Source organism: Myotis daubentonii, chromosome 17 (genome assembly GCF_963259705.1).
Source record: "Myotis daubentonii chromosome 17, mMyoDau2.1, whole genome shotgun sequence".
Taxonomy (NCBI): Eukaryota; Metazoa; Chordata; class Mammalia; order Chiroptera; family Vespertilionidae; genus Myotis; species Myotis daubentonii.
The window spans coordinates 6818367-6841400 of NC_081856.1; the positions used below are offsets into that span (position 1 = coordinate 6818367).

A 23034-nucleotide genomic window follows, 5' to 3' on the forward strand; every position below is an offset into this window, starting at 1 on the left:
GCCAGATTATTATGACCACCCCATCAGTAGTACTTCATTGGGCCACCTTTTGCCTTCAATACTGCGGCGATCCTTCTTGGCATTGACTCCACAAGATGTTGGAAGGTGATGCGAGGAATCTGACACCATGCCTGAGGAATAGCATGTCCAGTTCTGTGAGATTTGATGGTTGTGGAACCAGCTGCCTGATGGCTCTTTTAACTTCGTCCCAGAAATGCTCAATTGGATTGAGATCTGGTGATGGTGGGGGCCACCTAAGCAAGGCAAAGTCTCCCTCTTGTTCTTGAAACCACTCCTGCACAATACGAGCACCGTGGCATGGCGCATTGTCTTGTTGGAAGAAGTCATCTCCGTTGGGATACGCCATCAACGTGATAGGATGAACTTGATCAGCAACGATGCTTAGGTATGTTGTGCTATTCAGACGTTTATAATGGTCTGGCCCTCTAGCAACTTCAGCGTGAAATTATAGCTAATTTGCCTACAAATGTCAGGTGGTCATAATAATCTGGCCATTCAGTGTATATGAGGCTCTTACATTTCAATTAGATTGATTCTTGGCAAAGCATCATGAAGAGGAAAAGAAACTGGATGACATGAATCAGTCCTTGTGATCAAAATTGTGCTAAGGAAAGACCTGGGACCTCACCTTCCTGGTGCTGCTAAAAATTCAGAGCACATTTCTTGAATAATTTGCATAAACGTCTATTTCCTTGATGGTGGGAAGTTTCTATGCATTCCAAGAGGTCTGTATTGTTGCTGTAATTCTGTGTGTGTCTTTCAAAATTGTACAACTTACAAATACTTACTAGCACCAATTGTGACTGAGAGAAGTATTTTAATTTGGTGTTTGTGCCAAATAGTACTCATACGGTTCCAGGCCATAGGACAGAATCCTTATCTGGGTAAGTCTGTCGTCCGAGGCTTACAGCATTCTCCCCACATGCTTCCTTAGGAAGTAAAGGATATGTAGTAATGCATAGACAGCAACTATTTCAGACAAAGGCCATGAAAGCCTCAGGTAGGATTCGCGCACGTCCAAAACCCTAGGGAAGATTCTAGCCTCATTCAATGACACTTTGCAAGATGCACATTACGGAACATTGACTCCATAGCGTCCTAAAAATCAGATTTTCACATCACATTCATTGAAGGTCCATTTCAGTCACCCATTCAAAAACTGTGCAGGGCCCGGCCGGCGTGGCTCCGTGGTTGAGTGTCAACCTTTGAACCAGGAGGTCACAGTTCAATTCCTGGTCAGGGCACATGCCCGGGTTGTGGGCTCGATCTCCAGTGGGGGGTGTGCAGGGGGCAGCCGATCAGTGATTCTCTTTCATCACTGATGTTTCCATCTCTCTTTTCCTCTCCCTTCCTCTCTGAAACCAATAAAAATATATTTAAAAAAAAATAAACAAACAAACTGTGCAGTGATGTAACTGGTGTAGTGGGCAAAAGCAGAGCAGTCAGGGAATCATTTTCTGCTGAATGAAAACAAGTCTCCGGACTTTGTGAGCCCTACTTAAGCTACATGTCTTATAGTTGCTTTGTCTCAAGGAGAATAAAATGAAAAAATATACAGTAAAAAGATAAAACATATAAATATTGTCAAGGCTTAGAACTACTCAGAATTTAAAAATGATTGCAGGGATATTATTTCTGAGTATCTCTGGGAGGAGGTGAGAGTGACGGAGACTTGGCAACGAGTGTCCAGCATCGTAATGTCACAGCTCCCACAAGTCATTACTGTCAGCGTCCATTTTTGAGGCAGTTAATAGCGTGAAAGTGATGCTTCAGGATAACCTAGACGTGCCATGAAAACGGCTTTTTTTTTTTTTTTTTTGGTTTGGAAATCAAATGGGACTTCCTCAGGCTTTGGTAGGTAAAGACTCATTTTCTGAAATAGGATTCATCCGAGCACATACCAGAATCTTTTAATGAGCATAATTTTCTGCAAGGCACAAAAAGCAACATGCAAAGCAAGTTACGTCTTTGCCTGTGAGTCCCACTGTGAGTTTCCTGTCCTCACGTCACAGCAGGATTCAAACGTAGGAGACAACCAAGTGCGGGGGACGCTTCCCACACCTGCCTTCTTTCACACTTCCTGTTCCTTCTGGACACATGGGATCAGAGGTCTTCCAGGAAATGGTAAACGGAAGTTCTTCACGCTCACGCTACGATAGATGTAGTTTTGTTGAGTTGCTATTTTTCCCATGCCAAAATATCACTTTGCTTATTTTTGTAATGAAACAAACGGCTCCAGAGAAGAAAAGACATTGAAAAAAATTGGGTTTTGATTTACCAGAAATAAATAATTACATGGCACAAAGAAACTCAGATTTAAAAAGTAACTGTGTGTTCTCGTGCAGGTAGATTTCTCAATATACGGAAGCCATAAAATAAAAGGAGAATCCCTGAGACCAGTAGAGTTTGCTCAGACTTTGGGGAAATACAGGATGGGGCAAAGGCAGGTTTACAGTTGTGAGTACACAAAACACAGAGTTTATTCCTGTGTTACTTATTAATTATTCTCCATACAAACAACTGTAACTCTACTTTTGCCAAACCCTGTATATTATAAAGGATTTTTAGTTTGATTTGGTTATTGCATTTTTTCTACTTTTATGAAACCTGATTGACTTGGATTGGTGAGCACTATTAAGTTACTTTAATTCCATCACTTTATATGTTTAAATTATTAGTAAGTTTTGGCTATTTGTTGTTTGTCAAGACGGACATCTTCCCTCTCGGTTGGCTTAGGTAATTAGTTTATTCTGTTCAGCCACGCCAGCAGGACCGAAAGCCCAGCGTCTCTCCCAACTTCCATTTGCCTGCATCTCCTCTCTTAGTAGGTTGTTATATAGCTTGCTGCAATGCATCACCAATACAGAGCAACTGTGTTTTTTTAATTTCATTTAAAGAAAAATTTCGATGAAAGGAATCCAATTTCGAAGCTGCTTAACTCAATATTTCTTTAATGTTAGTCCTAAACTAAGAAAGAAGTGTTCATCCTGAAGTCTGAATTTCATTTTCTTTTATTTGCTCTACTACTAAAACGATTTTTAACCAAGTTTTCGGTTGATAGAAGCGATGCCATTCTTTGCTCTCTTCCTTTGAGTGTTGGCAAGGCATTTCAAAACCTTGTTAGACTTTTTTTTTTTTTTTTTTTAGTGAAGATATGTCTGAATTTTCTTTAAGGCTGAGCTTCCCTCCTGAGGGCAATATATTATGACCTTGGGAGGATTTAAACTGTATCGATGCCTTAAGACGAAGCTCCTCCGTTCTCATCATCTCATATTTCTGAGAAAGTGGGTGTCTACCTTATCTGTATTTGATGGCGTAAAATGTGAAACAACAGAGTATTTTTTATATCTAGATTGTTATCATCCACAATATCAACTTGGAACAAGGACTCTCTTGTACTTGTAAATGTAAGCACATATTTCTATCACTGATCTCATTTGTCATAAAGGTAATTCCTAGTTTGTGTGCCATACATGTATGTGAATTGATATTTTGGAGGCAAAACCAAAGTTCAAATGCTTTTTTATTTCCTTAGTCAACTGTCCTCCCTTAAGCCTTTGGAAAGTCAGGTGCCAGGTGTGTGAACACTAATTTGATTTCTCAGGACATCTTTCTTATTCTAACAATTAGATTCTGCTAACATCTTAGATTTTTTTGATTGGTACCAGAAACACTGTTGGTTGAAAAGGTGTTACTCTCGTGAAAGACTCAGAAATAATACTAAACTCTGAGAATCCATCTCCTTGGCCCACTGTAGGCATCTAAGGAACATTCTATTTGAATTTGGTTCTAGGATCTTCCTTATGGGCCTCTACTAATGGGTTGAGGGGAGGAAGGCTAAACAAATCTAGGTAAGAAAATGCCTGGGAGAGAAATGATGTAGCTGAAGGGAGGGTGTTGGGAAGGGAAGGAGGAGGCAGGACAGGGCCAGGCGGGAGGACACTGGAGAGGCAGGAAGAAGAGATGATAACAGCCAAGGGGTGTGGGATCTGAATGAAATGGATGGTTTAATAAGATTTTAAGAATCAGAGACTGTGTGTGTGTGTGTGCTATAATTCTCCCTTTCCTGCTATTGCTCTTCAGGAGACGTCTACATTTTAATAACTCTGGAATTAGTTTTTATTTCTACTAAATGTGACATTTTATGTGACATATATATATATATATATATATATATATATATATATATATATATGTATTAGAGGCCTGATGCACAAAATTTGTGCAAGGGGTTCGATCCTTGCAGCCCTAGCTTCGTCCAGAAGGTTGTTTGGCTGTAGGGTCTAATTAGCATATTATACTTTTATTATTATAGATGTATATACATATACATATATACACATTAAATATATATATATATATATATATATATATATATATATATATATATTTACACACTTAAAGTGGGATGATATACAAAATATGACAGAAAAACATGAGAAATAAATGCCGGAGAAATGTGCTTTTAATTTTGGCATTACCCAGAGTGGATTTGTCTTGGAGAGACACTATATTGGCAGCTGCATCATAAATATAATATTAGCCCGGCCAGTATGGCTTAGTGGTTGAGCATTGACTTATGAACCAGGAGGTCATGTTTCGATTCCCAGTCAGGGCACATGCCCGAGTTCTAGGTTCATTCCCCAGTGTGGGGCGTGCAGGACACAGCCAATCAATGATTCTCTCTCATCATTGATGCTTCTATCTCTCTCTCCCTCTCCCTTCTTTTCTGAAATCAATAAAAAATATATTAAAAAATAAATATAATATCAGTTCTCCCTCTATCACAAGGAATTATTGAGTAGTGATCAGTTCCTAAATTCTAAGTAATTTCTAGTAGATTTGTTATTACATGTGGAAATTACAAAGTATTGGGATTTATTAAAAAATATAAAAATATCAACCATGTTATATGCATGAAACTAATATAATGTTATATGTCAAAGATATCTCAAATAATTTAAAATTTTACTTTATTTATTTATGAAAACATTTTGAAAAGATGGTTTTCTTGATTTTAGAGAGAGAAGAATGGAGAGGGAGGGAGTGAGAGAAACATGAATGTGAGAACAAAACATCTACTAGTTGCCTCCAGTACACATCCCAACTGGGGATCGAACCCACAGCCCAGGCATGGGCCCTGACTGGGAACTGAACCCCCAACATTTCAGTGCACAGGATGATGCCAAACCAACGGAGCCTCACTGGCCGGGCTAGATTTTTACTTTAAATTAATATTTTTACTTAGTGTTTCCATCATTCATATAAGGGGTCTAGAAAGGGGCTTAATATTTTTATTACAAAGTGCTTATCCTTTAGCTGCTACTTAATCCTCTTAACAACAGAGTGATTTAGGTGCTATTATTTTCCCCTTTCATAACTGAGACACTTGTGGTCCAGAAATGATAATTTGCTCAAGGATGACCAGGTAGTGAATAGGGAAGCAGGGTAACTCTCTCTTACATGGAATAGTAACATTCCCTGACCTGACCATTTTTTGGTGGAATTTATTAGTACTGACTTTTTAAAAAAAAAAAAAAACACCCCACACACAATCTTTATTGTTGAAAGTATCTCCTTATCAGAGAGCTTTTCCTTGTTTGTAACTCCTGGGTGAGCTGTAGACCAAGCCTCCCGTGCACTTGACCGTCTGTCTGGTCCTGGTTGCTTTGCTTGTGCAGTTGCTTGGGGGTGACTCGGAGCAGAGAATGTCAAGGTGATGTGGGCAAGAGGCAAGCGTGGGGCCAGGAGAAAACTCTACTGAGTTTTGCCTCTGGCTTGTCTGCCTTCTTCCATTTTCGGTGTCTGCTTGCCGAGGCCTTTCCCAGCAATTCCCTGCTTCGCCCAGCAATTCTTTCCACTTGGCTGCTGCCACCGCGGGCCCCTTCCCTTAAAGAAGGCTGGTTTGGGGAAAGTCAGTGGGGACTGACTGTAATAGAACTTCTCACCTGAGGACATTTTTTCCATTGATTTTTTAGGGAGAGTGGAAGAGAGAGGGAAAGGCAGAGAGAAACATCGATGTGAGAGAAGCACATCGATTGGTTGCCTCCTGCACAAGCCCTGACCAGGGCCTGGGCCTGGGAGGAGCCTGCAACTGAGGTATGTGACCCTGACTGGAATCGAACCCGGGACCCTTTGGTCCGCAGGCTGACGCTCTATCCACTGAGCCATATCGGCTAGGGCTGTAATAGAACTTTGGATGAGTTATTGCTTCTTCTCAGCCAATGTTCTTTTTTTCTTTTTTTTTTAAAGAAGAATTTTAAGTTGAACCTAAGCTCAAGCCCTTGAAAATATCAGACACTCTTGTCTGAACAAGCCACTCAACTTTTATTTCAATTTTTATTTATCATTTTTGTTAATCCTCACCGGAGGATATTTTTTCCATTGATTTTAAGAGAGAGTGGAAGGGAAGGGGAAAGAAAAGCATCAATGACAGACACAGTGGTCGGTTGCCTCCCGCACACACCCCAACTGGGGCTGAGGATGGGGCCTGCAGCCCAGGTACATGCCCTTGACCGGGAACTGACCCCGAGACCCTTTGGTCCGCAGGCCAAAGCCCTGACCACTGAGCACACAGGCCAGGGCTCAATTTTTATTATTTGGGAAGTATTTTTCAAAAAGCAAACGACTCTGTTTCTGACTGTGCTCCTTGCTCCCCGTTACTCATCCTGAATGCATGTGCAATGAGGTTTTCATGAATAAAGTGTCCAGTCATTCCACCTAACTGATCATGAAAAACGCACCCCTTGAATTTATGTGGTGCCTGGCAGATCCGAATCACTTTCACATTTGTTTCATTTCAAGACAGAGCAACCTGTGTGCTATGCCCATCTTATAGGCGTTATATGAAGATTACAAAGATTTTTTTAAGAACTACAAGGTCTAATATAGGTAGATCCTAATTTTTCCTTTTGAACATTTTTCAATCTGTGTCTGTTCTTAAAAAAACTATAAAAGGAAAATGTAGCCCTCAAGTCCAGTGAAAAGATGATTTTTAAAGTGACAGGAGTCTTGGATCATGTATAATGTGCATCAAAAGACTAGCATTGACTCTGGTAATTTGTGTTCGTGAACAATGCTAGTGCAAAGGATGCTAACTGGCACTTCTCAGATAAAGCTAGGACTTAAATAACAGCAGTGGACGCCAGTGCTGGGAGTAAGAAGCTCTAGGCAGCAATAAAGACAATTATGTTCTGAAGCCGGGTCCCCAGCCCGAGATGGCTGGCGCCCCTCCGTTCGTCTGGGGTGAGAACAGTGACATCTTCCCGAGATTCTCTGGTCTCAGCTTTGCAGCAGCTGATACGTTCTAAGCGGAGCTCTGCCTCAGGAGTTTGGTTTCTGTCCACTAGGAAGTCCAAACGGGGAGATTACTATTTACTAGTAGGTTTACAATGAGTAGATTTATTGAGTGAAAGTAAACTGTCTGGCTGCAGTTTGTAGGGGAAAAAAACAGGAGGCTAAAATTGAAACTTTAATGCTCTCCTAGACAAGTGTTTGTGGGACTAGGTTTCAAGACATGGCATCCGTTTCTTTTAACCCTGCCATAAAGACAAACAGCTAGAAGACTGACAGATTCTTATTACCGATGGTCGTTGTTACAGGAAGTCCTTGCTGCAATGATGGCTACAAACTCTGACATCAAGAACACAGCTAGCTGCTCCGGAAGAATACCTGCCACATAAGCCCTCTTACCGGTGGTGCTTTTGCAATCATTTTGCTTAAAAAAAAAAATCACATTTTCTTAATGTACCTTCCTGTGCCATGGAAGAACCGTAATGATCTACTCTGATTAGAAAGCAAATTTTTGGAATCTTGTACTTTTTCGAAGCAGTAAATATTGTAACCTAGAGGTCAGCAAAATCACTAATAAGAAAAATCTTAATTTTTTTTGCTGTGGTTGGATAGTACATGTGGCCTCTTCTATGAAGTACAATTCCCGGCGAAGCTGTTTCCACGATGAGCACAGGGATTGCGGGGATGCATTCATTAACCTTTACAGCCACATAAAAGTGTTTTGTAAGAACGCGTGTACACCTAATGTTATCTTTAATCACGGCTAGTAAAGTGGGTTATACAAACACAGGTTCCACAGCTGCCAGTGTCTCCTTGACAAACGACAGGCGTGCTGCCTTCACTAAAAGGTAATTAAACAATGTTGCACGGGTGTCACAGCCTTCTGGCGACCTCTGACGCCTGCCGGCTTCAGAGGCAGTAGTATCAGGAGGGGCTTGGAGCGATTCCAACGACCGTATTAAATGTGGGTGCCTGGGATGCATATTTCCTTTAGATTTATTTCATAAGACAAAATATTAGAACTGGATATCTACGGTCAATGGAAGGATCCATTTTGAAATGCGTTATCCAAGATGACACTGATTAGATTAAGTCCAGGGTTTATTTTTCCCCAGAAGCTGGTCACCATAGCGTGTCCACATCAGAAATCCCTGCTGCCTCTCAGGGCACCGTTCAGAGAGCCGCGTGCTCCCTACATTGCAACCCCCCAAGATCTCTTAACTCTCTTTCCCCAAAAGCCCAAACCATGGCAATTTTTTAATAAGTCCCAGGTGAGCTACTAAAACTAGTCATCGATTTGAAGGCGTTTCCTCTTCAAGGCGAGTCTGCCCAGAGAGGGTGAGACCGCCCCAGGCCTGTGAAACTCAACGGTGGCCTCACAGGTTTGCCCTCCCGTGGGGTCACCCCGCCAGGAAGCGGGCCCAGGAGCATCTGGTGTTGGCTAAAGGCGCGGATTCTGGAGCCGATGGTCTGGGCCCAGATTCCAGATCTGACAGACTATGGTACCTTGGCTGCTAAATCACCTCACCGCTCTGTGCCTCAGCTTCCCCACCTGTACTATGACCTACTTTCAAGGATTATTGGATGGTTAACATAGGTCATATGTGTAAAGTGCTTAGTGCCTAGCAAGTTATGTAAGGGGTGAATCCACCAATAAAAGTCGCTTGTTACAGAAATCTTTGTGCCAGAAAAGTGATTCTTGGGAAAAGCAATGTCACAGTAAAACTGCTGATTTAAAGGGCCAGTCAAGCCGTTTACGGCATATCCTCCCCACTCCGTGGCCAGTTTTAGCCGGAGTGCTTTCAGTACCCTATCTGGGAAGCACTGCATTTCTCATTTGATTTTCTTCGTGTGTAGCGTTGTTTTGCAGGATAACATTTCCAGGATGTGGTCATGTTTGCGGGCAGCCACCCACTGCAGGCGAGGGCTGACATGTGATGTCTTTGCTGATGCCTTGCAGACCCATTTCCCCTCTGGCTTGACTTCCTTAGAAAGTATTAAGAGAAAAAAGGGGGGGTCCTTTCCTGGCTTAAGGAAGCAGGAAGCCCACAGGTAATCTGTGTTCTGATCTGCAGCCACACTCAGCTCTTGGCGTCCGCATGCGGGTCCAGGAAGACATGCTGGCAGAGCGTGGGTCAGCAGTGAGTATGGGGCAGTGAGCGGCAGTGTCAGTGCAGCTCACCCTCTGCTTTTTTTTTTTTTTATTGTGGTTAATCTTCTCCCAAGGATACTTTTCCATTGACTTTTAGGGAGAGTGGAAGAGAGAGAAAGACAGAGAGAAACATTGATGTGAGAGAAACACATCGATTGGTTGCCTCCTGCCTGGGCCAGAGGGGACCCTGATACCCTTGACTGGAATCGAACCCAGGACCCTTTGGTCCACAGGCCGACGTTCTGTCCCCTGAGCCAAACCACCTAGGACGCACCCTCTGTTTTAATTGCTTCGGTAGAAGGAGGGTTTGCAATGAATTAGTTGTATGGCAAATAGAGTTTCAGACTTTTGTATATTAATCCACAACTAAAAACTTCCAAGTTGAACTCATTGTTTTGTAAATAACGGTAAGCTAGCGATGCTGAATATTGATTTATCAGTCCTTCTCAACTGGACCACAAGACACATTCATTTTTTCTTGGACACACGTGCGTGAGCGTGCACACACACACATGTACACATGCCTGCGCGCACACATGCACACATACTCCTTTGGGCATTTCTCCTGAAGGTCTTTTGCTGAGTCCTGCATCCTGCAACAGGAATATATATTAAAAATCCCGTGAAGAGAGATTGATGGCACAAAACATGTAACTCCAGAAGAATGAACTTCCTAAGCATGTGAGTTTGGAAGTGAAATATTTTGTGAAGTTGGCCATGGATTTGAAAATGGGAAGGCATCATACCAGAGCTGATTATGAAAGGGACGTGTATGGCACACATTTTGTTTCTAAAACTGACCCGTTTGGTGGTTAGAATCAGCACCCAGGGGAGCTTGTTAGGAATGTAGAATGTCTGGTCTCAACCAGATCTCCTAACAGAATTCACATTTTAACGAAAATCACAGGCGATTCATGTGCACATTAAAGCTTGAGGAACACAGTCACATGAAACTATCAAATACTTTACAGATGGATTATAATTACATGAAATACAAGAGAAAGAAATTCCCTACCAATGCAAAGGTGGCCACAGAAGTTGGCCACTGATATTCAGGTGTGTCCCAAACATCAAGCACATTGTAAATAAATGAATAAGTAAACAATGTTTTTGTTTAATTTATTCCTTTGTTTAAACATTAATGTGTGTTTTCCTAGTAATTTTTCTATTACTATCGACCATTTTCCACTATTTATCCACCTCCTCCCAAATTAACATAAAATAATATTATAGTAACAATGTGGTGAGACTAGAAAGTAAGACTGTAAGAGAATACATTGTAATTGACCAGGCTCACAACCCTTTTTATTCCACTGGGGTAAAGCATAGCACTAAAGTAGCAAATAAGCAACCGAATAAGCCAATTAAAAATATTTCATTAAAAAAAGTATTTGAAGGTGGGTTAATCTACCTCTTTAGAGCAGCGGTTCTCAACCTGTGGGTCTCGACCCCTTTGGGGGTCGAACGACCCTTTCACAGGGGTCGCCTAAGACCATTGGAAAACACATGTATAATTACATATTGTTTTTGTGATTAATCACTATGCTTTGATTATGTTCAATTTGTAACAATGAAAATACATCCTGCATATCAGATATTTACATTACGACTCAAACAGTAGCAAAATTACAGTTAGGAAGTAGCAACGAGAATAATTTTATGGTTGGGGGTCACCACAACGTGAGGAACTGTATTAACGGGTCTCGGCATTAGGAAGGTTGAGAACCGCTGCTTTAGAGAATTCGATTGCCCTCTAGTGGAAGGAAAAGTTAATGCAGACTCCAAAGTTTCCATTTGAGAGAACCAGGAAAGGGAACTGGCCTTGGTACTGGAAACATCTGGGTCAGTGGCTAGCTTGGTATTTTTCCCCTTGCCTGACAGATTTCTTGCATTATTCATATAAGGTCACACATCCTGTGACCACAGAATAATGTGTGTTTTTCCAAAACCAAAGAGGAAATTGGTGTGAGCTAGAGTTAGCTTGCAGGGGCTCGGGGTGGCCACGCCCAGAGCCGGCAGCCACCTTGGGGAGGCCACTGCACCAGCCTTAACTGATGAACCAGCTACAGGGGTGGGCGGGGTCCACGGTCAGCCCCAAACCTTCCGAGTGAGAAACAATGGTGATTGATAAATCAGGATTTTTTTTCTAAAGATGGTCTGGATTTATCAATGAGAAATATTCCCCAATTAATATGTAATTGATTCATCTTCCATTTACTTTTTAATTGTACAGATTTAACTTAAAATTATTGTTGATAGCAACTACTGAATAGTCACAGAATTCAGAAACTAATTTGATCCTAAATTATAGGGAGGAAAAGTATTTTATTGTGTGACTCAGCTTTCTGGCACGCTGAGAGCAAGTCTTGAATCGGAGTGAAATGCTGCATGCATATTGGGCCAAATGATAAAATGTTTGTTCCAAATCTATCCATTACTAATGGGGAAAACCCACAGTAAGTAAGTGTTTTTAATGCAACAGATAAACCCTGCTAAAAATGTTAGTGACTAAGGGTGGAAGCAATTTCTCTGGCAATGAAAACACACCCTTCCCCCTTACACTAGAGTAATTCACTACAAACCTGTAAGTCGCATCACAAAACCATTGTGAGTTTTGGCTACACAAAATTCTAGATCTCAATATTACAAACCATCCCGTCTTAATTTACTATTTAAAAATAAACTGGACTTTCTTTCAGAGGACGTTAACACGCATACATGCATAGGCAAACAGCACCAGTGTATTCATTTATACCGTCACACGAGTGATCTGCATTGGGCCAACAGGTCACACAATGCTTGCTGCAGGCTCAGCTTATTCACCTGATATACATACATACATACATACATACATACATGGCCAAAAGTAGGCTTACAGTAGTTGTTCATATGGAAAATAATACATTAATAAATAATAAAAGAATAACTGTTTTGCTTACTCACAACTGTAAACCTATTTCTGTCCACCCCTGTATATATTTCTATATGATTAATTGATAAGCTAGTGCTATTCAATTCAATGTCATCCTGGAATCCTGACCAAACCCTGGTCTTCTCACTTCCATTACTTATCTACCCATGTAGAGGGTGCCGCCTCATTAAGGAGGCGTGGGGAGTATTCTGTGCGCCTAGACTGGAGCAACCACGCTGAATACAGTAATTGCTCCTGAGTCAGAAAGAGCACGCGCCCCGGATCGATCGATTATGCTTTGCAGCTGGAATGATTTCAAAACCCACGACTTTAATATCGCGGAGGTTGCGCCTCTTCGCGATTTGCAGACGCAGCGCGCTGATGGCAGAAGGACCAGAGCTGCCCTGTTTGGGTGGGGTTTTTACTCATGGCACGCTGGCTACCGTTTCCCCAACCACGTTTCTGTGTGGAATTGAGACTGTATCAAGAATCAGCAGCGGGAAGAACAGATTTGGGGGGGGGGGAGTTAAGATTTTGTGCAAAACCTATATTTATGCGTGTATAGATGTCATCTTATGGACTGCATGCCAGAGATCCTATCTCAGCGATCTGTGCGTCTTCCCACAGCCGCAGCCACAGTGCTCTGGGGAGAATGTTCCAGCAACCTCTAGCACACAGCCCTGCCTGCCGTGAGCAAGCACCCGCGCACATATCCGACCCACAGGCACACACATCATCTCGAGAAAACCCGAAAACATGTTTTTCTAACGTAAAATGAGCAACTGGAGTCAGAATTCCTTTTTGGGGTGGGGCGGGGGTTAGGGGTGGGGAAGGGAGGAGTAGGCGGAAGGAGAGTGAGTGCGACAAGGGTTCATCCTTAACCCAATGCAGTCATTCAAGTCATTCTGAACAAGAAAGGCCAGGAATCATGAAATAGTAATGACGATGGTTTGAAATAACAGGAACACGGACGAGCAGGGGTGTTAGCCGCATCCCCTGCAGCAAAAGCGCTGGGCGCGGGAGCGAGGCAGGGCCGGCGTCCCCGCCCCCAATCTCAGACCCTCCGGGACCGGCAGGGGGGCAGGGGAGCCGGGGTTAGGGCGGAGGGGGTAGCTCAGGACACTGCGCAGGCACCGGTCTCCGGGCGGCACCGCGGGGGCGAGCGCCCAGCTCGGGGCGGGGCGGGGCGCGGCGGGGGCTCTGCGGGCGGCTCTGCTCCCGGCGCCTGCTCGCCGCGCGCGCCCCCTCCCGGCGGCCGTGCGGTGCAGCCCCAGCCGGGAGGGGTGGGGCCGAGCCGCGCCCCGAGCGGGGTCCCTCCCAGGTCCCCACCCCGGGAAACCCGGGAGAGCAGAGCGTGGCCGTGGGCTTGGGCTGTGGAGAGTCCCCAGCTCCGTGGGCGGTGCGAGCCGAGGCGAGAAGCCCTCCCCGCACCCGCGGCAGGGTCACCTCTGTGGTCTCCCACCAGCGGGTGGGGCCGCGCCTTTGTGTGGCCCTGCGGCTCCCGGCCCAGCCGGCGGGTGGCGGAGCGCAGGGAGGGGCCCCGGGAGCTCCAGGCGGTGGGGAGGGGAGAGGGGACCCTAGGACTGCAGGGCCCCGACCGCCGCCCCCTTCCCCATCCTCCTCCCTCTCCAGCCAAGATGCAGCCCAAGTTCGTCCCAGCTCCCGGCCGGGGTGGGGCAAGGGCGGAGCTTCCTCGCACACCCGCCGCTTCTCTCCGCGCCTCCCCGCACCGGGTCCCAGGGAGGGCAGCTTCCAGCCTCGGACCCCGGGCCCCTCCCTCGCTGTGCACCTGGGCCACCAAGCCCCGGAACCAGAGAGCGCGCCAGGGACGAGGACCGCTGGAGAGGGAGGCCCTGGGTGCGCTAGGGCTCCGTCCCCACGCAGCTGGGGTCTAGGCTGAGCCTCTGAAAATGGCCAGTATTTGGCCCCGTCGGACCTACGAATCGGATATTCACGCGGCTCAGTCGAAGCCGCTGACCTCTTTTGTATCTGTTATTACAGACACACATCTGTAGGGTCCAGAAGCTCTTCCTCAAGACGGGCAAAGGAGTTTAAAAAGCCTCCATCTGCGTCTATGCTGATCACCCTTTGCAACATGGTTTTGAGAAGAAAAATGTTCCCCCACTTTCCTCCTCCCTCTGCAAAACAGAACAATGAGGCCAGGGTGCGGACGGGGCGGGGGCGACGGTCAGGGCGCCTCCCAAACCCAGGCTCGGAGTCGGGGGCCCAGGGCGGGCGTGGCGCTGCCCGCGAGCCGGGCTCCGGGGTCCCGCTGCCTGCGCCCCGGCCCCGCTCGCCGTTGAGGCCGCGCCCCGCGGGGGTGGGGGTGGGGGTGGGGGTGGGGGTGGGGCTGGCTCCGCACTGGGTGGGGCCTCCGCATTGTGCGCCCAGCCCGCAGGTGCCTCCCCCGGGGACCCTGTCTCCTCACACAAAGAAACCCCACCCCAGGCCCGGGAGCCGCTGTCCCTCCCCCCGCCCCCCTGCAGCTGCCCACCCGACCTCCTCCTTCCCCTCCCTTCCCCAAAACAAAGGAGCTGCCCCCCCCCCCCTGGCACCGCACCCCAGGACTAGCGGTTTCTCCAGCCCCTGAGACAATAAAATCTGCCCATTTGCTCTCCCCCACACCCTTCGTCTCCACCCATCTTTCAGGCAGCCGAGACGGGACCGCTTTGACTTTGCATTTTTCTTTCTCCCACCCCTTTCTCTCCCTCAATTTCTCCCTTTCTCTCCCTTCCTTCCTTCCTTCCTTCCTTCCTTCCTTCCTTCCTTCCTTCCTTCCTTCCTTCCTTCCTTCCTCCCTCTTTCTTTCTTTCTTACTAGATGAGAGACAAGGACGTTACAAAGCACTTTCCAAAATTCCCCTTAACCTCATTTAAAGCAAATGTTAAAGGTGCCCCCCACGCGCCCCCCGCTGAGCCTTAATTTTTTAACCACAGCAACATAATGATTCCCTCCCCAGGGGAAGGCAGCTTACCTGCGTCTACTTTTAAAAAGAAATTCTTAGCTTTAGGTCTCCAAGGACCCTCCCTTCCTCTCGGCTCTCCCCAAACCCCCAGCGTGCGCAGCCCTCCCCGGTTCCGTGCTACCCTCCGTGCCTTTTTGTCTATAAAACATCTCCGAAAGCCTGCCAAGCTCCAAGGCAGACGGCGAGGGTGGGCTCCAGGTCAGGCTCGGGGAGGCGGCGCGCTGCCTTACCCATCGCTGTCTTAGCCATTGCAGGGGGGTGCAGACGCGGCGCGGCGCGAAGGCGAGGGGTCCGCGACAGCAGCAGCAGCGAGCGCGAGAGAGGACTGAATAAGGCACTGAGCTGCAGCGTGGGGCCGAGCGAGAGAAAGAGCAAGAGGCAGGAGCCCATGAATAATTATCACCCCGAGGCTCGCGCAGATTGGCTCCCCAGGTCCCCTGACATGACTCGCGCAGAGTCAGAACCTCCGAGCATTAAATATTGATTGGCCAGCGGTGCTGGAGTACAAAGTAGCAGAATGCAGTTTGAAATGGAAATCAGTCCTGGCCCGGCGGCTCCCCCCGTTCCGGGGCCCTGGTAGTACAGTCCAAGTAGAGTGGCGCCTGAGCCCAGAGGGCTCCTTGGAGCTGAAACCGGGCTGGGCCCACCTGGGAACCGGGACGCGTGACCCCATTCACACAGGTTTCTTTGCACAAATTAGTCCTAAACCAGGGAAAGGGACTCCGAGGCGGAGAAGTCTTCCCAACATTCTGCCGCTGCAAACATCTGTCTAAACGCTGCTTTCACTGTTCGTCTCTTCTCTTGGCCTTCGGCCTTGTCTTTGGTAGATTCTAGTCTCTCAGGGTGACCCGATGTCCTCTCTGGTGGCCACTCAGAGCAGAACTGCAGTCTTGCCATTTGTCTCTGGCACAGCTGGGCTCAGACCCTCTGGCCTCTTGCGGGTCCCTCAGCAAAGCAAGGCCTGATGTTTTCTGCTCTTGGCACAGAAGGAAGGGGCTGTGTGGAAATAGGGACAAGTAGCCATGGCGGCCTTGTGGAAGGGGAGGAGGGCTCGCCTCCTGGGCCTGTGTCCTGTCCATCTGGTGTCAGGGCAGAGCCAGGTTGGCGGGGCGCCCTGAGCATTGGAGGAGCCAGAGGTGGGCGGCTGCCGTGCTGGCCTGGAGAGGATGGATTGCACGGGTTGACACCTGAGCAACATGTCCAGGTCTCTAAGGAGAACCCTCCCCACTGAAGGCTGAGGACACAGAAAGGGCAGGGTCTGAGACCCAGACTCCATCGCTATGGGCCAAGGACAGATGTGTTCGAGTTTCTTGTTGAGCAGCATGGTATGCAGGGATCTCTGAGACCACTCAGAAAAAATGACTTTTCATTACAAATGGGCACTTATCCATTCACCCCCAGTCACTTACCTAATATCATTCATTAATTCATTTATTCCCACTGGACTCACATAAACATTCACTGAGCACTTACCAAGCCCTAAGGAAGGAAACAGCTGTGAGAACGACAGTAAGACTTGTTGTCATGGAGCTTTGAATCTGTTAGTAACACTTTTGTGACATTACTGAGCCTCCTCTAGTCTAGATCCATTCAGAAACTGTGATTTTGACACCTGACAATAGGCAAAGAGAACAGTATAGCATAGAAATCATGAACATGTACAAAACCCTGGCAAGTTTTTATTTTACAGAAATTATTAGAATTTTTCTCATGAGTGAAATGAGTTCGTAGCCAGTCTATAAAATCCCATTTCAAAATTTCTTTCTAGCCTCATGAATAATATGCAGTTTTGAATGCCTAAAACCATTTGAAAACAGCAGGGCACTCTCCTTGGTGCTGAACTAAAGCTCTTCACCTCCTATTAACTTGTAACACATTTAATCCCGTGGACATCTTGGAACTGAGGCTGTTCTGACCTGCTGAGTCACAGGAAAAACAAAAGATAAAGTGCAGATCAATAACATCATTCCTTGAGCAGGAAGATTAGAAATTATTTTTCCTGTCATTGTATAGGTCTGCGACCATGATACAGCAAGAGCACAATATGGAAGTTGGCAGGGTCTGGAAATAAATAACCATTTCCCCCCTCTCTATAGTCATTTCCCACTTTAAATGTGAGAGCTGATTTCCTTTCAGTGGAGTAGTTGCCAGTCAGGAGGCGAGGGATCTTCAACAGATCTGTGTGACTAATGTCTTTACAATGCTGGTCCTTCTCCTACCCACCACGCCCTTTCCCCGCAGGGTAGATGTCATCTCTACACTTTCTTTAGCCTCCTTGGAGAGAAAGGTCCCTAAGTCATGGCACTGATGTCTTCAGCAACTAGCATTGGTAGTTGAACAAGATTTTTTGCACTTTTTACCCCTATGAGTAAAACAAAACAAAACACACAGTCTACTGTCCAATCTCTCATTCTCTAGTGATGTTGCTTACTGATGGGTCGGACTGTGAGAGGAGGTCAACATATGCAGGGGTAGTGTCTGATGTGGGACTCTTCTGTTTCTGACTTCCTGGGTGCTAGGCACCTACACTCAGATAGGTATGATTTTCAAATAATGTCAAGCAGGGAAGAGGGTAGGTTAGTATGATTTACTATAGAACGTAAAGGTAGCAGGCTGTCCTGGTCAGGGTAGCTCAGCTGGTTGGGCACTGTCCTGTGCACCAAAAGGTTTTGGGTTTGATTCCTGGTCAGGTTTCTGGTTCAACCCCTGGCCGGGGCATGTTAGGGAGACAAAGGATCTATGTTTCTCTCTCACATCCATCTCTCTCTCTCCCTCTCTCTCTCCCTCTCTCTCCCTCCCTCCCTCCCTACCTCCCCCCTTTCCTCTCAAAAATCATATCCTTGGGTGAGGATTTTTAAAAAAGCAGGCTAACACCAACAGGCTAAGAAAAATTACATATACTCAAAGATCTGAGTTATAATCAATTATTATTTTTTCTTTTATTTTCTTCTCATTGTCAATCATGTGTCTCAGCCTGAGAGAGTAGGGGCAAAATAGGAAGAGAGAAGTTATCTCATATTCAATCATTTATTCATTATTCATACATTTGTTCAGCTAATTCATTCATCAAACAAATCCTTATTTAATAAAACTTCAGACTTTAATATTATGAAATCAGCTAAGTTTTTCCTTAATGTCTAAAAAATATAAAATGAAGGAAAGCAGAAGCCACAACTCTTTAAGAAAATAATACTCCCGGAGGATGAATATCATCCTGTTTATCAGTTAGAGTCCTTTAGGTTGCAAAGAATAGGGAAAACAAACAAACAACACCCCAAGCTGACTCCTCTGATTAGAGGTAGAGTGGATGCCAGAGGTCTGGATCTGAGAGACCACTTTCCCTGAAGGTAACAGTCTCCATGGGGACAGGTGGATCCCAAACAAGCGAACAGGCATTAGATCTGTACCTTGTAGAATAAAGAGAACCATCGCTGTCTTGCAGTGTTTGGGTAGACTGAAGGGCTAGGTTATCAAATAGAAACTGCCTGTGGCGCCATAGATATTTAATAAGTCGTCGCTATAATGTTTATGATTGTCAATATATTTAAACTTTGTAAGGGTAGGGGCTGAGTAATGTACATATTTCTATCTTTTTCGGTGTTTGGCTTCATGATTCAAGGGTAGATAAATGTTTGTGAAACAACAACAAAACACAATGGAAACTAATTCAAGATGATTGAATCCAGTGCAGCCACAGAAATGCTCCCATCACCCTCTCTGCTCTGAGCTCATGGGGAGTGGGCACGCGGCTGTTCACTGTCGTTTCTCCATATCCTGCCCCTTTCGCAAAAGCACAAGGGTGGATAGAGCTCCTGTCAGCAGAAGACCCTTGTGAATTTTTTTGAGCGTTAACAGCAGTGAGAGGAGGTTGTGGGGTCAGATCTGTGCGAACAGGTTTTAATCACTGCGGGTCACAGCCTGTTATGCATTCCCTCTGCCTGGAGGCCCAAGGTGCGGATTCCTTCCGAAATCGGAGAGGAGCAGCTGCTTTGGAGGATTAGCTGATGTCATCTAATGCAGTCCTCTGGTTTCTGCTAATCATCATCACGCACCTGGAGAAGAATCCTAAAGGAATTATTAAAAGTTAGTAAGATATGAAAACTACTGTTAGAGTTGGATTAATTATTTTGACCTGATCTCAATTGATGACAAAGGAAGTTTGTGAAAAATGAAAAGCCACTGAATTTTTTAGGTGGTTGGAAATGCAGTTACAGTTAAAGATATCTAGAGACACATCGAAAGTAGCAACACATGAAAAATAGTTAATTGACTGGCAGTTTGATGGTTTTGCCATATTTAACCCCCTATAGATTAACACACACACACACACACACACACACACACACACACACACACACACACACACCACACAGGGTCGGATATGCCTTAATGGAGCCATCAAATGTGGTTTAGTTAAAAGGAAAGTTATTCCAAGAAGACATGAGTGCCCCTCACTAACAATGGGGTCTGTGGGGTGTAGGCACTTCCCTGTGCGTCAGAGTTGTTTCTCTGCGGAATGAAGACATCTTAATACTTTCCTTTTAGATCAGCTATTTAAAAATGAAGAATGCTTCATCATTGTCTCCTTATTTGTGCCTGGGGTTTTCTTTATGTCCAAATGGGACTTGTACATATTAGTCAGTAGTATCATTTACCTCGAAGCAAACTGACTTATTTGAAATGAGCAGGTCTTATTGATGGCTTCATAATTGAACTTTTCTGGAAATGAAGTTGCTCTAATCATAAGAAGGGCTTGATAGAAACTTAATAAATCAAATCTTTACGTTAAATTGGTAATGTTGAACAAGTAATTGCCCGAGTGTCTTGGCGCCACTACATTAACTCTTTCCTTCTCTCTGCAGGTTGATTTCCAGCCGAATCCAAGGAGAACATTAGTGGGACACCATCGGGGGTTCGCTCGGCGCTTCAGTTCACAGCGCTGGTGAGACCTCCCTGAGCGCCTGGGAGAGAAGCCCAGGAGGAGAGTGACTCACCACTCTGTACCCGCGGTGCCTAGTCTATCTTACATGTCAAACAGAAGCCCCTCTGTGAACTGCAGTTACCATTCGTGCCAAAGAGAACTTTGTTTATCTTAAGTCACAGCTGGAAGGAGGTGGGATTAGGGAAGAGAAAAGCCAAAGCACTTATTGTACTGTCTCCCCAGATATTTCCTATTAATTGTTTAGTCACTGATCTTCTGACCCTCTGAACTTCCTCCACCCCTATCCTGCTTTATTATCAAATTAGTACATGTAGGTAAGGGCTTTTTAAAATTAACTTTTTAAAAAAACATATTACAGGTGTCCCCCATTCCCTCCCCCCACCTTTACCCCCTCCATTCAGCCACCACCCCCCCCCCCAGGCCTTCACCACACTGCTGTCTGTGACCATGGCCTATGCATATATGCATGTAAGTTTAATCTCTTCCTGTGCTCCCCTTCTCCTCTGAGATCTGTCTGTCTGTCCATGCATCCATGCATCCATGCCTCTGGGCCTATTTTGTTCGTCAGTTTATTTTGTTCATTAGATTCCACATGTGAGTGAGATCATGTGATCTTTGTCTTTCTCTGACTGGCTTATTTTGCATAGCATAATAATCTCCAAAAAGCTATTTCATAAAAAATTCAATTTGACAGCAACATTAGCCTTGAGTTCAACTATAGACAATAGAATCTCATTCTACTTTTTCTCATCTTGATGGACTCTTCCTTTTTTAAAAAAACTGCTCCCTAACTCCCAGGCTAAGCAAGTCCACCTACCTTTTCAGGAATTCAGCTCAGCAAGCAGAGAGCAAGATGCAGATTGGGAGCCAATGCTGTCTACTTCGGCAGGAGAGAACCTGCCCACAGATTCACTACTTGGCTTTATTTAGAATGTGCAGGAAGTGGTCTCTTTGGAAAGAGGATTCCAAAAATGAGTGCATACATATACATATATTAAACATATACATCAAAATATAAGAAAATCTTTGTGAGGAACTGTTTCAGATGGACACGAAGAGAGAGCAAATAGTGAACTTGTATCAATCAAGTAAAAAATTATCAGGATTTTCTTCTATTCCTTTTATTTCTTTTTTTTTCATATTTGCTGAAATCTTTAAGAGGAAATCTCAGATATCATTTACATTCTTTTTACATACTTAAGTATCTCTAAAAGCTTTTCAGCCATAAGTACAATTCTATGATTACACTTAATTTTAATAACAGTGTACTGGTATCATCTAATACGTGTCCATAATCACATTTTTATGATTTTTACAGTGTCTTTGCAGTGGGACTCAAACATGGTCCACACAGTCTGTTTGGTTTTATGTGCTCAAATCTCTTGACCTGGGGCAGACCTCCCTTCTTTATTTTAAATTCCCACCATTGAGCCACTGCAGTCACTGGGTCAATTGTCCTGTGACTTTTCTTACATTCTGATGTGACTGCTTCCATGTGATCACTTGTTCCTGTGTCTCCTATAAATGGAAGTCAACTTTCTTGATTAGATCCAGGGTGATCACCTCAAAGAATAATCCAGATATATTCAGTTTAATTAAAAGCACAGCTGTATTTACTCACATGCAGTGGAGATCAGTTGTGAAACCAAGTCAAGGAAGAATTTATGAAAGCAAACTCCACAGCAGCCCAAGGAACAGTGAAATATTATTATTTTTTTTGTCCATGAGCAAGCCAATTTGTTAAAACGTATCAGGAGGAACAATTTCCTTGAAGCAAATGGGCATTTTCTGGGACTGGCCATTGTCAGGAAAGGCAACTTCAGTTACTTAGGAGATTTCTGAGAAGTTCTGTGCCTGAAAGTGATGTGTTCTATTTCTGGGTATGGCGATTGCTGACCTCTCCTCCTCAGATAAGCTAAGACTGCACCATTTCTATGTTATGGTGACTTTGCCCTCCTTTAGGTCAAAGTCAGCTGAGTGATCCAGGATGGCTTCAGGCTCTTTGAAGCAGAAGCATCAGCCGCTGTCAACCTAGCATAGCGGCCCTGCAGTGATTTTTAGACACTTGCATATCATTCAGTAGAAAAGGCAAGAGGTCTGAGGACAACCACAAATATAAAAAGAAATATTTAGAATACCACCTTCGTTTTTCATTGGTTTAGAACCAGCAGGAGTACAAGTCCCCTGAATCAGTTTGGTCAACATTCAAAATTATATGCACCCCCCCCACCCCCAATCAGCAAGCCCGCCTTTCCCAAAGTGTTTACACAGGATGAGCTATTGTACTGACTCAGGACTTGGTTGGCCTGTAAAGAGTGAGCGTGCTATTAGCTGGGGCTATTGCAGGCAACAAGTTTTTGTGGGTTGGGTGGACTTCTAAAGTTTAATCTCTTTTATTGTCAATGGGTTATGGTCAACTATAAATTGTGGGTCACACATTTCAGTCGGAGGAAGAAATCCTCGAGATATCTGGTGTCTTGGATCTTTTCTGTTAAGTTACCATGTCAGGCTCCCCACCAAAAATGTGAGATGGGGAGGGAGGAATCTAAGTCCTTGGAAAGGCAGTATGATCTTGTCAAAGTGTAGGCCTTATTTTGAAGTCATTAGCATGCCATTAGCCCATCTAATTATATAGGAAAAATCCTCCCTTGGGTGTATATTGACATGTCATAAAGATAATCAGTTGGTATCAGTAACTGCCTAACTGTAGTTGGTTTAATTGAGGAGAACAAATATTCTCCATAGATTTA

The 23034-nt window shown here is 44.9% G+C and overlaps 1 protein-coding gene across 1 annotated transcript in view; it reads right to left on the reverse strand.

Moving 5' to 3' along the window:
* Nucleotides 1-15714, reverse strand: part of STMN2 (stathmin 2) — a 39023-nt gene extending 23309 nt beyond the window's left edge. The window contains exon 1 of the mRNA XM_059672670.1: nucleotides 15573-15714. Within this exon, the coding sequence (XP_059528653.1) occupies nucleotides 15573-15591 (19 nt within the window). The 5' untranslated portion in view covers nucleotides 15592-15714. The remainder of the gene's footprint in view (nucleotides 1-15572) is intronic.
* Between the last annotated feature and the right edge of the window lie 7320 nt (nucleotides 15715-23034).